Source organism: Rhineura floridana, chromosome 11 (genome assembly GCF_030035675.1).
Source record: "Rhineura floridana isolate rRhiFlo1 chromosome 11, rRhiFlo1.hap2, whole genome shotgun sequence".
Taxonomy (NCBI): Eukaryota; Metazoa; Chordata; class Lepidosauria; order Squamata; family Rhineuridae; genus Rhineura; species Rhineura floridana.
The window spans coordinates 69,963,736-69,981,796 of record NC_084490.1 but is presented as its reverse complement, the minus strand read 5'-3'; the positions used below and the strand labels follow the sequence as shown (position 1 = coordinate 69,981,796).

The 18,061-nt window shown below is 40.1% G+C and overlaps 1 protein-coding gene across 16 annotated transcripts in view; it reads right to left on the bottom strand.

The window, feature by feature from the left end:
• Positions 1-3,238: 3,238 nt before the first annotated feature.
• IKZF1 (IKAROS family zinc finger 1) overlaps positions 3,239-18,061 on the bottom strand; it is a 142,084-nt gene continuing 127,261 nt past the window's right edge. For 8 of the 16 annotated variants that reach the window (XM_061589158.1, XM_061589154.1, XM_061589162.1 and 5 more), the window contains 4 exons: positions 17,024-17,191; positions 14,826-14,951; positions 9,720-9,854; positions 3,240-7,633 (listed from right to left, as the gene is read on the bottom strand). In XM_061589158.1, the coding sequence (XP_061445142.1) occupies positions 6,924-7,633; positions 9,720-9,854; positions 14,826-14,951; positions 17,024-17,191 (1,139 nt within the window). In that variant the 3' untranslated portion in view covers positions 3,240-6,923. Of the gene's footprint in view, positions 7,634-9,719; positions 9,855-14,825; positions 14,952-17,023; positions 17,192-18,061 lie in introns of all 16 variants that reach the window. The other 8 variants (XM_061589155.1, XM_061589157.1, XM_061589164.1 and 5 more) reach the window with 6 other exon arrangements.

The window sequence follows — 18,061 nt, the reverse complement described above, 5'->3', positions numbered from 1 at the left end:
GTAATGGTAATGCTTCCAGCATTACTTTTAGGCATTACCTGCGGGGGGAGCAGGGGAAGTCTTCTGCTCCTCTGATTTGTGGATGAAAATCATGTGCCTCAAACTGGGCTTCTGTGCAGCTTCACTCTTTCCTCATGCTCTGTGGGTGGGTAGGTGATGAGGGAGGAGGTGGAGAGTGAGGCAGGTAGAATGGAGAAAACAATAGTTTAAAAAAATGGATGGTGGAGAAGAATGGAGTGGAGGGAGAAAAGAGCCAGAGGGCAAGAACATGCATAAAGGAGAAGGAGGCAGCAGCAGAATGGAGGTAAAGAACTGTAGAGGTGAAAGATGACAATGTATGTACGTACGTATGTACGTACATATGTACGTACATGTGTGTGTGTGAATACTGTGCTTGCACTTGGCACACAAAGTGCCCTCCACTACCCTCTCTGGCTACTGTGCTGCATTTGCAATATTTTAACTTTTTTGCATCTTGGGAAAATGTTTGCTTGGGTAAGTGTCTCTTAGTTGGTGGCAGGGCAGGGTCCGGGAGGTGGTTAAGTGAGAGAGATTATGCTTGCTGGCTGATTGAGGGGGGGGGTTGCACTTGGTTTGATGTGGAAAGATCTGAGTAGTGGCCTCTGCCTCCCTCCCCACCTCCCTTACCAGTGGAGAGACCACCATTGCTATCTTATGGATAAAAAGAATTATTCTACTTCCTCTCTATGTATTTATTTTTAATGTTGTTTTAGGCTACTTAGGTGTGCAACAGCGAAGGCCAGCGTGCTGGTGTATTTTTTAAAAAAGCAACTGAAATGTAATTGTAGTGATTACTTTTGAGAAAAAGTAATCAGTTACTTTCAGAGCAATTGTAATTGTAGCGGTAATTACTACTTTTTGTAACTGTAATTTATTACTTTTTAAAAGTAATCTTCCAAGCTCTGGGTAGTACATAAATTCACATGAGAAAAGTTAAATAAGGTTAATTATTTGTAAAGACCATTTGCACCGTTGGATGGAGGTCTAAAACTGTTGCAACTAAAGCTCTAGCCACATTATACTCTTCAAAATCATTTTGAAATGGAACCAGCTTGAAAGGATTGAAAGGATATATTTTCAACTTTTTAAAATGCTCCCCAGACACACATACATATGTATAAATATATATGTATACATATACATACATACAAACACAGACACATATTCCAACTCCCCATTGCCTGGGCTCAGTTAGTAAGATCTTCATCAGGCTGCCTAGGCCTTGGACAGCCAGCTCACTCATCTCTCTGCTTCTTCTCAGGTTCTGCCCTGGACTAGGCTAGAGTGCTGCACAGTCGAGGCCCAAAAGCCTAGGCACACCGACCAGATGCACTAATAACACCTACCACCTCCAGAGGCTGGCTGAGCACTACAGGGGAGGGGGAGATGCTCTCCCATGCATAACAATACTGTCCTTCCCATCTTTCCTTCTTCCAATTGCAAACCCTTATATTTGCTAACTGCCTCCCCCATCTCTCAAGATTTGTGTTCATTTCATCCACACCTTTAACTCTTATAGTTGCTGTGTTCACATTCCCTTGGTAGCTTTGCTCGTTGAATGCTTAAACTGTATTTCTAAAAGCTCAATTGAAGTTTTAAGTTACTACAATGCTAGAAATTTGGGGACTGAAGGAAATTTTCATTGGAAGGGGGGAAGAATTATTATTTGGGGGGGATAATACTTTCATCCCCCTTGTCACTACACCCCTACCTAGTTGAGGCAAATCTGGTTGAGGTGTTCATTACACAGTCTTATTGCAGCCTGAGGATATGTAAAAGTGAGGCTAACTTCATGTCTTTTGAAACCAAAATTGACAGATTCACCCTTCTCCTGAATGTAGGGCTTGGAAGTTTCAAATAGTGGGACTAATCGGGTTATCAAAATTCTTTGGATTTAGCCTGAATTAGTCTGGCATTTGTTGCTTATGCACATTTTAGCCTGGAATTGCCATCCTTTGCTCACTTAGTTTTTATGGAGAATTGAGAAGCTACTGCCAGTGCATTGCATGCCTGTACCTTCAGTTTTGTTCTTTTTACCCCAGGCCCAATATGGGTTGATTCTTAAAATCTAAAATGCAATTGCAGAACCAGCCTGTTCACTGTGGATGAGCAAAGTTCTACTGAGGCTTTTCAGATTGATTGTGCTGTTAATTAGTTGCATCCTCCTTGCAGAATTTGTCCCTTATATTGCTTCTTGTTGACATGCAGGAGAATTACTGATGAATACCCGATTTGTCAGTCCTTGAATATTCTCTTAATCATCCCAAATGTCATTTCCAGTTCCCTAACAGGAGGGTGTGTGTGTGAGGCTTTCACTGTAGGTATCATCAGAAAGAAATACTATGGGTTAGTGTTGGGTGAGAATTCTGCTGAAGTTGGATTTAGCACCAGATTTTGCAATAGTTTGCATATTCTCTATCATTGCGGAGTGATCATGTATGCTCTGAACTTCAGTGGTTCTGCGCCGACATCAGATTCTTAAAAAAAAAATGCGTACAACAATAATGCTATTTGTTTTTGTATCAGTTTGTAAATACAGCACAGCAGGAATTTATGCAGGTTTCCCTCTCTGCCATCCTCCCCTCGACACTCCAAGTCCAAGCAGAGTGAGCCAAGCATAGCCTCTGTCTCTGCTAGAAATAAAAATCACCAACCTGTCTGTCAGCATTTGAAGGGTTAATATTAGAGATTAAACTGCAAGCCTAGAAAATCTCCTTAATGTGGGCAAGAATCTCTAGGATTGCCTTTAAATCTCTAGTACTAACCCTCTAATACTTGTTCCTTTCCCTTCCCCATGCATCTCTCTCTCTCTCTCTCTCTCACACACACACACACACACACCCTCACTCTTAAATTAAATGATAATTTAAGGCAACGGAAGGAAACAAAGATGGGATGGGATGGCCTTCCAGTTTGATGGAATGCCACGGGATGGGTATTAAAAAGCAGACACCATCCCCTAACTATTGGTTAATGTTGCAATGATAAAGGCTATAATGAACAGTAAGAAGAGCCAGGCAAAGGCCCATCTAGTCCACCATCTTATACATGTAAACAACCAACCACAATCCCAATTTGCCACACTTTCTGTTTCTTAGAAGAACTACCCTGTGTTTCAAAAGGACGTCTTTGCCTTCCAACAAAATTTTACTTGCACTCTGATTTTTGTTTTAAGAAATTTGCTTCATTTTGGTTTAAATACATTGGTCTGAAAGGATAACTGGATTACAATATAAAACCACAGCAAAAAATGTGTTAAGTACAAGTATAAAAAGGCAGTGCCAAAATAGGGATGGTGTGTGACTTCTGAAAATAATTTCTTGAACTGTTGCTATTTACAGATGTGAGACATTCTATCATAACAAACATCAATGTACAATAATCCATCCAGTTCACTCTTCCGAGGCTGTGAACACACTGGTCACCTACAGCAAAGTGTTTCCATTAGCCACACCTGGAAGGGGAATGGGTTGATCCGCCACTCAGTTGTGAAACCTCTTTGAAGATGAATTGGGGGAAAATGCACTCAAGCTGATCTCACCAGGTTTTACAGTAAAAAGAGGTGGGGTTTGACTAGCGTTGTTCCCCCGTTTTCAGGAGAGAGAGGTGGAGATGCACTGGAACCAGCAGAACAGTGACTGTGTTTCCACCCTGAGAGTATAAATAATCCAGAATAGAACTGCTTGTCAGAGTCCTGTTTTTCAAACACACACTTTTTAAAAACACACACACATAAGGACATCAAACAAAACAAGACTCATTCGGGGGTTGGAGTGTGTGTGAGAGATGGTGTGAGAGACAGAAGTGACAGTTCAGAGGTCATGCCTTCTGATAAAGTGTAGCTTACCAATATGCTAACTCGCTAAAATGTATTTGCTTTCAGTATCTATATACTCAGTTACAACATAAATAGAAAAACCTAGAACCAAGGAACACACTCACTCTGACAATAACTGACATCTAGATAGGTATAAGTATGATATATACAACCACAGACCTTTACAAGTATGCATAAATCTCTTATGGACATTAAAAACTACATTAACCTGCATATATATTCTTAAATGCAGAACACCATGTGAACTCTCATAACCACTGAGAATGTTTGTGTGTACTCAGGTTGCCCATCAACTTCAATGGACTGAGCTCAGCCCCACCCTCAAAGGAGTATGGCCAAGGATCTGCTTCCGCCATTGACATGAATGGAACACTCCATGCAGATAGGGAGTATCTGTCTGTGCAGTGCACTAGACTGCCTGTGCTCATACAAACCTGCTGAATAAGAGGGATAACATTTCAGCAATGACCAACCAATGTGACAAGTCAGCAATTGTAAATTCAAAAGCCTTATTCTTCTCAGCTATAAAGATCAGGTTGAATACTACTATAAAATAGGTTTCTATCCAAAGCTGGGAATGAAGGAATGGGGTAGATCCATAATGACTTGTTGCAGTTCTGTGGCATCCACCCTTAGGTTTCTTCACACATTATCTTTTTAGGTATATAAAAGCTTTTTGAATGTATTCTAAAAATCGTAGTGTGTGAATGTAACAGGTGTTTGATAAAATGTGTATAATACAAATACACTTGTCAGAGAACCAGGACTGGCTGCAACTCCCTGTTAACTAGCAAACCTGGGCTTGTTGCTGTGTAATGTGTGCAATGACCTTTAATAAGTATGTACTAGGAGTGAAGCACATAGGGAAGGACTTTTTACAAAATAAAAATATGTACTTTCCAATGCAAAAAGTGCATAATGTAGGTTTTGAGATGTGGCTTAACTAGGAGATTTCTAATATTTGGTTTCACCGCCCCCCAAAGGATGAATAAGATCAAAGCAAAACAACCCAATGCACTTTCATTTTTAATAGATGATTAAAAAAGAGAGAATCATCTTTTGATTCTAAAAGCAACTTGCCAAAAGCAGGCAAGAAGTTAATTACATGCTAAATCCATCTACAGAAAATGTGCAATCCAACTGGAATGTTTGTTATGCAAGGACATTTAATTGTGTGAAACAGCCTTGTGCAACTTTTTTTGCATATAAGTTTGTCTTATTTTATTCAGGGGTGTAGTTGTCCAGGGTCTCGGGGGGTCTTAGAGCTCTTATTTTCAGGGGAGCAGGGTCCCAATGTCTCCAGCAACCTTAAAAAAAGCACATAAAGTCAGGGTCTAATCAGACATTATATGATTCTGAAAAATATATGTAGAAATGAATGGAAGAAAATATAGTCTATGGCTGATAGCCAACAGAAAGCACAATAATGCACAATTTCTAATGCACATGCACTTTACTACACAGAGTGTGATGTGAACTGTTGGTTCTGTAGACAAGATATACATACACTCCCAATGACAACACGGCAATAAAATGCAGAGGTGCATTTTATTTTCTCCATGTTAGGTTTTTGTCCAGTAACCTGCAAGCCAATCAGCATGAAAGGGAGTGTGTCAGCCACTGAGAAGACTCTTCTCAGTAGCTAACACACTCCTCTTTTGTGCTGATCGGCTCCTACGGATGTCTGTTGTTGTGGAAGGAGGCATTAACAAGTATGTCATTCTCAACACCACAGCAAAAAAGGGGGGGGAGGGTGTGTGGCTGTGACTAACATGAAGGGACCCTGCACTTCTGCTTCCTTCTGTTATCATCTCTTATTTATTCCACCATTTGTAAGACTAAAGTTGACAACAGCAGTATTCTTATGAGGAGACTGAATTCTTCAAAGGCTGACATCTATAAAATGGTCCTAGCCCTTTTTGTACCAACAATAGATTGTACAGGCATGGTGATTTCCTCACCCACCAAAACAAAAATCGTTGAATGGAGCTCCTGACCTTTCCTCCCCACCATTACAAACTGCTTTATAATCTCAAGTGAGATTTAAACAGTAGCTTGTGTTGCAGGACAGGGTGCTACTGTAAGACAAAAGAAAATAAAAACTCCACTATGTGCATACAATCTTGTGAACCTACATAAAGGAGCTTCCCTCAGTGCTACTTCAGACTGAACTTCCAACTAATTGGACCGAGATAAGAATTAGGTCGAGTTATACGACAATGGAACCAATTACCTAGAGAGGTAGTGGGCTCTCCGACACTGGAGGCATTCAGTCGGGAATGCTTTGATTTGGATTCCTGCATTGAGCAGGGGGTTGGACTTGATGGCCTTATAGGCCCCTTCCAACTCCTTATAGGCCCCTTCCAACTCTACTATTCTATGATTCTTGGATCTGACTCATAAACCCCTGAGGTGGTGTTGTTGTTTTACTTACATGGTCTGTTTGAGAAGAGCAATCCATGCTGCTATAAAATTAAACAATGCAAGTGCTGCAACTTGGATTTTTCTGAAAATGCTTAGAATAATCCACAAAAGTAGCAATCATAACTAGGGTTGCCAGGTTCAGGGCCTGAGACTGATCCTGTATCTTTAGGAGAAGAGAAAGTCAGCCAAGTGCAGGTGTTCTTGCAATTCTCCCTTCCCCCTGCACAACCTTTAAAGATACAGAAGAACATGTATGGTGTAAGAAGTGCATTTTCAGAATAACATCACAGAAAAGGCTAACATTCATTTTGTATTTCTAGTTTTCAATCAAAACTGTGCACACTCATACCCAAATAAAGGCCTTGGATGAAAGGAAAGGGGAAGGAAAGGGTTTACTAGCAAGAACAGGTTTCTTCTACTTAACTTCAAAAACTCCTACTTCCTATACTTGGATGGCCTATATTTGCAATAAAAACATCAATAACAGTAGAAAACTGAATTATATGTGCATGCTACAATAAGAGTTCACTTTGGGGATCCGGCTGATATTTTTTCCAGGGGTGTGGGGATGCTGCTCCTGTAGTCTTTTGTCTTTGTTCTGCTGCTTTTCATAGAGCTTTTCTTCTACACAGGAAGAGTTTTAACTCATATGGAAACGGTGCTCCCCTCGGGTTATGTGAGAAGAGAACTCATACCTGTCCTGGCTGTGGTATCCACACATGTTACACTCAAAAGGATCACGAAACCCATGGCAGCCCATGTGGATGGTGTACATTACATGATCTAAGAACAGGACTCTACAATGTTCACATTTGTAAACTTTCACTTGCTCCCCATTGCCATTTATTACTTTGAAAGCATCTTGTGAGTTGTCACTGCCTGCCCTTAGGACATCATACTGCCTGTGTTCTTCCTTTATTGAAAGGCCATTCCGTGCATGGGGTGCTATGTGATTTGTTAGGTAAATTAAGCCACTTCGTTCTTCGTTATTGCTCTCTGTATCGGTGGAGTCTTGGCAGCTGTTGATGGGTGAAGGGTCCCTTTCTGAAGAGATGGATTTGGCTTTAGAAAGTAGTAGCAAGTTTCCCACTGCACTGTCCTGAGCTGCATGATTGGATCGAGCATGGTTGTTGTCCCCAAGGGACTTGTGAAGCTGATAGACTGGACTGATGACAGGCACTACTTCAGAGCCACCTGGTGGGGTCTGCACCAGGGGGCGCAATGACTCTGCCCCCAGGTAGCTGATGGCATTGTTAATAGCTTGGTCTATGACATGGGTCTGCATCATATCATTCTCCTTCTCAAAAGTGGTGCTTGCATCGTAAGGAATATCAGATAAACATTTTTCACCTACAATCCAAAATAAGACAGAAGTCAGGTTTGGGACTGAAATGCCCTTTAAACATATCCATTATTCTGTCAGAACGGAGAGTGGCAGAACATAAATCAACATATGTGGTTGTTGTAATATGGATGGCTCTCAGACACTGCTGCTATCTTCATGCTATTATGAGCAAATATGCACACTTTGTATTGAAAATTTAAAAATTGCAGCAGAATTGGTCTATGGGATGCATTTAAACAATTCAACTGTCATATTTTGACTGTTTTTCTGATTTGCAGAGAAAGCAGAATTGAGGTGAATAAAGAAAAGAAATTTGGGCTACCTTGATTTTATTCTGATAAGACCCCACCTTTTAAAGTTTAGTCTATGTCTTTCTAAACTTGTACTGTCATTATGGTATCTTCTTACATCATACTCTGAATAACTGACAGGAAATGCTACTCTTCTAAGTCTCTTATCTGGCAGGTTTTCTCACCATAAGAGTGAGAGCATAAGGAAGTGAGCATGAATTTTGCCTCTATCTCAAAGCAGAACACATTCTTAACAAAAAATGTTATTGTCAAATCCTTATAAAATCTCCCTCCCCCTGTTTTCTGGAAGAAAACCAAGACAAATTCTTTAAGGGAACATTTTTAAACCTGCAGCAAAGTCCATTAGGAAAATACTTTATTTACCTGTGCTTTGAGATCATCCAACAGGCTCTGCCAAGGGAAGCACCATTATAGAAATCCACTGGACATCAACAGAGACTAGAAGCCTTTTAGCAGTGATGTTACACCTTGGAACTTTATGCCTAGGGTGGGCTTAGCCTTCTGTGCAGTGATGCAAGACTGAGCCTCCTCAGTTGTGGCTCCCTGACTGTGGAATTCCCTTCCTCTCTAGAGGCACAGATGGCAGAAACTCTGGGTTTCCACCACCAAGTGAAAACATTTTTATTCTCCCACTGATCTTGGGATAGATCAGTGATTGCTGCTTATTGAGTACTATATTTTCTTGTGCTGCTGTGCTTTATTGATTGGTGTTTAATTATTGTTTTACAATCACATAAAATATACATTCATTAACATTTCATAATGTTGGAAACTCCTCTGGGATCACTATGATGTGACGAAGGGCAATAAAATACAATAAAATAGAGAAGCTTATCATTCTCCTGTCTAGGAGGGCAAAATGCTTGGAAATTATGCTCTCCATCTCTGATTTTAGTGTGGTTTTATGATTTGTGCTATTTGGATTTATTTTAAAATGTTTGAAGTTGTATTGATTGAATTTTATGTACTTTGTATTGTGTGTTTCATGCTTTGCAGATTACTTTGAATGCATTGATGGGAAGTAGGATAGAAACAATAATAATTGAATAATCATAATAATTACAGTGAAAAACAGTGCAAGATAAAATGGTTAATCCAGCCTCTCCTGTTTACCAGATATTGTCTATCTACCTTGTGCACACAGAACCTGTGAATTCTGTTCCCAAGTGATGTTACAAAAATAAAACATTTGTGTTAGTGAACTTAATATATATGTCTGGCTGCAAAACCTTCGTTTTCTCTTTGTGTATATGTGTGTGTGTGCATGTGCATTGGACCAGTAAAAATGCTCTAGAAAAGGAGAAGCAGAAATGGGAAAAATCTCTGGTAGGCAAGTGTTAGGCAGTTTAGTAAATGATCTTAAAGCACCTGATTTGATAATATTGTTGCAACAGGTGCAGACCTGCCCAGTTCCTAAAAGAGAGGCCACTGGGAGCCCCTGCAAGCCACTGAGCTTTCAAAAGAAAAAGGGGGATATAAAGGGATGGTGGGAAACAACCAAATGTTCTGTGCACGATGGAGAAGATCTTGCTTATGTCTCTTCATTTATTTTATGTGCTTTATTATATTGAAACAAACAAAATACTGTAATGTTTCTCAGATTAAAAGTGCTAGTTAAATGGCTGATCCAAAATCTTTGTATATTACTAACTTGACTGGAGCTAGATATAGTTTAGAAATGAATTTCTTAGTTAACTATTTTGCCCTTCTTGATGCAATAGAGAAAACAAAACTGAAATATCTAATCATGTAAAAGAGACAGCAAACATTTAACTCTTACCAACAAATTTCTGAGGCATAGAACTCTTACGTTTGGCGACGTTACTAGCTAGTCTGTCCAGCATAAGGGATCGCTCTGACCCCATCTTGCACAGATCTTCAGCCATTTCACTCTGGTTGGTTTCCTCTTTCATGACTAAAAAAATATTAAAGAAACCAGATGTCTTAGGCATACAGACACACATACTTCCAGTCTTTGCTGAGACACAGTCTACAGACTGGCACAAGTGAAGAAGTAGCCAAAAGAGAAGCAGTTTGGGGCACACAATGCTAGTGTCTCAAAGTGAATGCCATAGTCTGAGTTAATCGCTTTCAGAGTGCAAATCCATTTTTTAATTCCAAAAACCAACAACAATATTTCAAGTGTGGTCACACCATACTTTTGTATAAAGGCATTATGATATTCACAGTTTTATTTTCAGTCCATTTCTTAATGATGCCTAACATGGAATTCACCCTTTTTACATCTGCTGCTAAGTCAAAGTACACAATGTCAACTCAATCACTTCCATTTACTGTATATGCTTGTGGACACTACCAAAGAACCCTGCTGGTTCTGTTTCAGCAAGATCTGTTCTTCTATATGTTTGGTAGTTTTATCTTTCCCCCCGTCTTCCTGGAACAGATATTACCTAACTGGCCTGTAATTTCCTGGATCCCCTTTTTAAAATTGGTGCTACATTGCCACTTTCTGCTCTTCAGGTATGGAGGTTGATCTTAGGGACAAGTTACATACTTTTGTTAGAAGATCAGCTCTATGGCATTTGAGTCCTTTCAGAAATCTCTAGTGGATTCTCAGTGATCCAGGCTCAGTGATTTGCTACTACGATTTGCCTCAATTCCTCAGACCCTCTTCCTGAAAAAGTTAGTTCAGGCACAGGGATCTGCCCTACATCTTCAACTGTGAAGACAGATGCAAACAATTCATTCAGTTTTTCTGCTATCTGCTTTTCTTCCTTTAGCACACTTTTGACTCGTATGTCATCCAAAGGTCCAACCGCCTCTCTAGCTGGTATCCTGCTACTAATATATTTATATTTTTGTAGTTGGTCTTTATGTTTTTAACAATGTATTCCCTGAATCCCTCCCTTTTTACATATCATTGTCTGCTTGCATTTCTTTTGCCGAAGTGTGTGCTTGTTTTTGTTCTCCTCACTTAGGCAAGACTTCCATTTCGTTCGTTCTTTCTAACTGTTTTTATTAATTCTGAAGGAAGCTTTTTTGCCAATAATAGCTTCCTTGACTCTGCTTGTTTTCCACACTGGCATCCTCTTGGCCCGGGTGGTGTAGCTAAGCTTCTGTTATTTGAGTTTTACAGAGATCTGCCCCCTTCACTTTTCCTTCCAACTTCCTTTTTACCAGTCCCTCATTTTGGGGAAGTTTCCTCTTTTGAAGTCAACTTTATCTGTGTTGGATTTTCTTGGCAATTGTTCACCCAAACATATGTTGAATTTGATAGCACTTTGGGAACTGTAACCAATCAGTTCAAAACACTTATACTTCTCTCACAAGGTCCTGGGTGCTACGCAGGATTAAGTCCAGGTCCAACCATCCCTCTGGCCAATTCCATGACCAATGGTTCTAGGGTACAGTTATTTAGGGTATATGGAAATGTAACCTCTTGCACGTACCCAGTCTATGTGAGGGTAATTGACCTTTTGTATTACTATGACACTTCCTCTTTTGGATGCCTCCTTGATTTCATTTTCCATCTCTAGATCTTCCTTGGCATTTTGGTTGGGGGAAGCAATAGTATGCCCCCAGTACTAAATTACCCCTGGGGCCTGATATAATCACCCACAGCAATTCTCTGGAGTCTGCCCCTTTAGGGATTTCTGGCTTGTTTGATTCTATGTGCAGGACATGGAATAATGGGCTCAAGTTGCAGGAAGCCAGATTTCGACTGGACATCAGGAAAAACTTCCTAATTGTTAGAGTGGTATGACAATGGAACCAATTACCTAGAGAGGTAGTGGGCTCTCCGACACTGGAGGCATTCAAGAGGCAGCTGGACAGCCATCTGTCGGGTATGCTTTAACTTGAATTCCTGCACTGAGCAGGGGCTTAGACTCCTTGGCCTTATAGGCCTCTTCCAACTCTAATATTCTATAATAGTCTGGGGGTTCTCCTGGACCCATCTGTGTCACTAGAAGCTGAGGTGACCTCAGGGAATAGAAGTGCTTTTTACCAACTTTATTTGGTAATACAGCTATGGCCATTTCTGCATCAGGATAGTCCGACTACTGTCATCCATGTGATCCATGTACAGATCGGAGTACTGCAATGCTCTCAATGTGGGGCTGTCCCTGAGACTGACCTATAAGCTGCAACTAGTGCAAAATGTGGCATCATGACTGCTCACGGGTAGAATATCGGCATATTACACTAAAGCTGAAAGAATTGTTGTGGCTGCCAATAAGCTACCCGAGTTAGTTCAAGGTACTGGTACTGGTGTACAAAGCCTATACAGCTCGATACCAGGATTCCTACAAGATTGCCTCATCCCCTACATACCCAACAGATCACTACATTCTGCAGGAGGTCTGTTCTGCACATTGTTAGGATTGGGCCTTTAGTGTGGTGGCACCCTTTGGAACCCCCTCCCATTTCATATCAGACAGGCACCTTCTCTGTTATATTTCCAGTGCCTATTAAAGATGTTCCTCTTTCAGCAAGCCTTGTAAAATCTTTGTCCAAGTTGGTATCTGTTTTGTAATTGAATTAATTTTATGTATGTGCTGTTGCTTTTAACTGTTTTCATATAGGTAACTCTTTTACATTATAAATAACTTTTGGATACCTCATGGGAAGTTGTTGTTGTTTTTATTATTAATAATAATGATAATATCAACAACAAAATGCATAGATCAACTTGCAGTTGCCTGAATCAATTTGCTTCTGTAAACACGTGTGTGTGTATTGTCCACTACAGTCTATGTAAGCAGAAGCTGCCAGAGTTTCATCTGTGTTGGACAACTGCATTCACACAGTATTACCCAGCACAGAAGTGTCACAAGTAGAGCTCTGTGTCTGTATTAAAGCTGTGTTATTGCTGTCCATAAACAGGAAAAGAACAGTTCCACAACCTTAGAGGGGTACCTTTTCCCCTCTTTACTAGAGTTCCCTCTTGTCTCCAATATGAACAAATTATCTCCCTAAGTTGCTTTAGCTGGCTTTGGTTGCTGCTTGTACAATGAGTCTATGGAAAACAACACCAACCAGCAACTCCTGTACAACAGATAAGGCCTGGGATGATGATGATGTATAGAACATACACGTTACCCGTGGTATGTGAAATTTGGCATTTCATAAAATGTAACTGCTGATACTGCTATTTGAAAGGGGAGATTGGCATAAGGGAGAGGACCTTTTGCCGTTGTTTTACTATTGAACCCCTCTCCTCTAAGTAAAAGGAAAAGAACTGTAATTGTAATGAGTAAAAGAAGTATAACCTTTTTGGGGGGGGGCAAGAGAAGGGATGCTTGAGGAATATGATTTCTGGGAATTACACTGTGAATTAACCTGATCCACACCTCAAGGACTAAAGTGTAGTTTGAAATGTAATAATCCTTTGGATTTTGCACTTCAAATTTTGTGATAAAAGTTCTTACCTCAAAAAGTGAACTGAAATTCATTTTTAAAATGCGTATTTTAGGACATATGTTTTTAAAAAATTTCAACATACCTATTTCTAGATATATATATTGTGATAAATATGCAATTGAATATGTATTTAAATATAAATGTCCATGAATTTTTTTAAAAAATGTCGCAGATAAATGCAGAAATGGGATGTAGGGAAATTATGAATGAACACATGTAAAATTGACATGGGCGGGAAACAGATGGGTATGTCCATACCTATTAAAGGCATTTCCAAAGGACTCCTGTTAGCGCTCAAGATAACACTAGCCCTCATACAGAGCCAGTTGTGCTACATGCCCATCTCCACTTAACAGAAGAAGGAGAATGTAGTTTTCAACCTATGTGGGATGAGTGCTGATTGGCTCATGGGAGGTGAATGTCTGTGCCACTGGGATGTGCTAACAAAAAGGGTTGCAAAAGGGATGGAGACACCAGAACACTCACATAAAGCTATAGCTACTTGGGAGTAAGGGAAGGGAAAGACGGACTAGAGACAGCCAGGGGTGCTGCTTATAAAGGCAGAGGAAGGCAAAAGTTGAGGGGAATCTCTTGCATCACTATCATGAACTGAATGGATGGCCAAAGAGAAGGACCAAGGGTACCTTTCAACACTCTCTTCTCCACCTGTGGAAACTAGGGAGTGGGACAACAGCTGCCAGTTCTGCCCAACTTCACAATATGCTTATGACCTGAAAACAGTGTTTGAGGGTTAAGGGTTGAGATGGATGATTTCTATGAATCCCCTTTCCAGCTTCTGATTTCAGATCTGCAGTGGAAGGGACCCGCTCCATTGGTCAGACCAGTTTCCTTTGTTAAGCTAGTTTGTGAGCGAATGGGCTTGTCATGTGGCCATCATTAGCATATGTAAGAACATAGCACAGAGAGATTCTGTTGCTATTGAAACTCCTTCTGGAGAGAGGCCCTCCCCCCATCCATCCTGGAGCCAAAGATTGGCCTGTGTTTTTAGTGTAGTGTTGAGAAGTTGGGAATGAGGAAGACGTACAGAGAGGCCAGCTCTCGGCATCTTTGCATCATGGTTTTGGAGTGCCTCTCTACAAGCTTGTTGGAAAAGCAAGATCTTTTGGACTGTTAATGCTGTGGACCCTTCCATATTATGCTCAAGCTGTATATATGTGTATATAAAATCCAAATATCTTATAAGACATCACAGTCTCCACTGACCTTCATTCCAAGGAAACTAAACCCTGGATAAAGCACAGGAACCCCTGGAAGTCTCTCACTGCTCAGAGACTAGGGTGCATACAACAATCGTTTCCCAGCATTCTTTGTGACACTGTAAGGTGTACCGTGATATGTCTCTGTGCTGATGCAGCTTCATTGGTGATCCTTAAAATATTGGTGTCCCAAAAGATAATGACTGGATTGTTTATGTGGTTAGACTAGGGCATCTTTACAAATTAAAGGAAAACACTTAATTTTGATTTTTGTTAAGTACTCTTACCCGGATAGAGACCACCTGAGAGGTTCATGGTTTGCAAATAGTTGTGGCAACGCTCCTTATGTTCTTCCAAAGAGCTGCGCTGTTTATAGCTTCGACCACAGTATCCACATTTGTGGGGCTTGCCAACTGCACGGGGGCGGAAACAGAATTTACTGTATGAGCTAAATTAAATATTTTGTTAAATTTTCGTTAAGTATGAGACAACATAATCCTGATTATTATTATTCAGTCAAGCAGAGGCAAACATCTACATTCAATTATCCATTCAGAAGCAAGCAATGGCCAATCTCTCTTGTATTCTTGGTGCATACCTCAGCCATGTTGCAAGGAAAAACAGGTTCCATTCTAAGTCAGTTCCTAATAATCCTAACCATGTCTACCGTGAAGTAAGTCCTATTGAATTCAACGGGGCTTACTCTCAGATAAGTCGGTTAGGAATGCAGACCTTAATTATGGTCTGCTCTTGTAAAAGCTTCCAGGAAGGATGGAGCTAGGGATGAAAAATCATCAGTTTTTGTTCTCTGTTTCTCAGTTTTCCGATATTCAATTCAGTTCTTGACATTTCTGCAGCAATTTGTGACTTTTTTAAAAAAAGATCCTCGTGAAAATTCTTCAGCATTTCTCCAAATAAATAACATGTTTGTATGAAGTTTTGACTAATGTACACATTTTTGCATATTGTTTCCACTCATATATTCATTTTTGTGCACACTTTCCCAACATATGCATGTTTGTAAACCCTGGTTGTCGAACTGCACCACAAAATTCGAATTAAGTGTGAATTTCAAAGGATGGCTGTGTTTTGGTTCTCATATTGTTCTGGAAAGTGCAAATTTGATAAATTCGGCTTGAAATGCGAACGGAATCTAAATTCTTGTCCTTCCCTAGATGGAGCACTAACAAGAACAGAATAAATGGTAACAGGTTATAATTTGTTCAACTCCTGATTCAAAGTCTGAATTCAAAATAAATCAAAATAATTTTTTGATGTTCAATTGAGCCTGATTCTTTAAATTGTTGGGAAGCATTTTGCATTTCTTATGCAGGAAAAGGGAGACCTGTATGGGTCTTGGGAACTTTCTAAATGCCAGAAGGACTCAAACTTCCAATCTGTGAAATGGGGTATTAATATGTTTTCACTGGCATGTGGTGAAGAAGTCCCTTGTAGTAACCGTATACATTTACACTGTACATTTATTCCACTATTATTCCACTTTAAACAGTCATGGTTTCCCCAAAAGAATTCTGGGAAATGTAGTTTGTGAAGGGTGCTGAGAGGTGTTAGGAAAGCCATATTCCCCTTTCAGACTTGCAATTCCCAGAGTTTTCTAGGAAGAACTGGCTGTTAAACCACTCGGGGAATTGTAGCTATGAGGAGAACAGGGATCTCCTAGCAACTCTCAGTACCCTTCACAAACTACACTTCCCAGGATTCTTTGGAGGAAACCATGACTGTTTAAAGTGGAATAATAATGGAATAAATGTACAGTATGAATGTGACCACTGTTACTATTCCAGAACACAGATTCTAGTTTCGTCCTCATTTGTCTTTACCTACCAGGCAAACCTAACACATTTTTCAGGTAGGTGTATTTGCCCAGTTCATGTTCATAGCAGAATCTGCTTCTGTGCTTAAATTTAGTCCAAGGTTTTAAAGTTCTTAATACAGAACATTTTAAGTAGGATAATTTTCCTCCTTTTAAACCTGCCTTCAAAACTCAACTTCACCTCATTTGTTTGCCCTGTGCTACTTACGTTGTGCATTGGACAGGTGTTGAATTGCTTCATTAGTATTTACCATTATCTGATGAACTGTTGGCCCTGAAATCAGGCCTGTGCAATTTATGACCCACCAAAAAGAACACATTGCATCAGCTCTGTATTATTGCCTGTCAGGTACTTGACAACTTCCCTGTTCTTATAATTCCAGGCAGGATCACCTGGCCATTGATGGGCCAGCTTGATGGCTGATGGGCTGCATTTTGCTTGATGGGTCAAGTTGTGCTTGAACACAAACTAGCAATAATGGTTTTAAATAAATATAATGGCTAGTAGGCCTTTGCTTTCTAGTCAATGGTAGAGAAAACCTGAAGTGAACTATCTTTCATCCTGAATCAGCTGCAGATGGGGCACATGATCTCTGGGTCTGCACTGGCAGCAAGCAAATCTTTTCTAGAATTTCTAATGTGGATACCTACCAGAATGGGTCCTCAGATGACCTGTAAGAGCATCTCTACGACGACAAGCATAGTTACACAAGTGGCATTTGAACGGCTTTTCGCCAGAGTGCAACTTTATATGACGGAGAAGGTTGCCTTTTTGAGTAAAGGATGCCCCACACTGATTACAATGGAAGGGGCGTTCGCCTACAGGAAGAACGAGAGGGAAAAATAAGTGAGAACAAAACTCTTTACATTGTTGCTGGAGGAAGATTTCAGTGAGAAAGTTGTTTTCCAACTGGCGCTCTATGACTTCCACCAGCTGCAGGTTTGATATAACATGAGCCTTTCAGACTAAACCTGCCAGTTCCTTAACGCTTCACTGGCTGGGTCAATTTGATCTGAAAATCTAATTTTTTTTTCTAAATCAGAATGGCACATCACAATGCAAATTCAAACTCATTTAAATAAAGTGACTGCAACATTTTGTGTTGAAGAGCCACTCTTCCTGATCAGCAGTTTTGGAATAAACCAATATCCAATTTTGCATGTTGTGGCATTTGGTGGGTTTTTTTAATGTGGCTTTTTTCAAAGGGTCTTTAAAATATGCCACTGAAGCAGCAAAATAAAAAGGAAACTCATTAAAAATGCATTTCAGGATCACAAGTTCATTTCAGCGTTACATTCTTATATTTAAATGAAAGGCACTTCATTATAACAGTTATAATAACTTCTTTTCATTTACATTTTCCCTGTATTTTCCCTTTCAATTTCTTCTCCATTACCTGGCTGTCCCTAAGCAGCCAAATCAGGAAAGAGACAGAGGAAAGCGTGGGTGGGGGACTAAAAAGAGAAGTTAAGAAATAGCAAAGAAAACCGTATCTTCCATGCAGAAGTCCTGACCCTCCTTGTAGACAGGATACTGATAACACAGGTGTAGTGCTAATGTGGTTCTTTTTGGGGGGGGGGTGTCTTACAAAAGTAGTCCAGAGCAATTGGTGTAAATTAACACACATTATCCAATCTGATTGGTGATAGTTAGATTTATAAATGGGATTATTTTATTCCTATAATTGC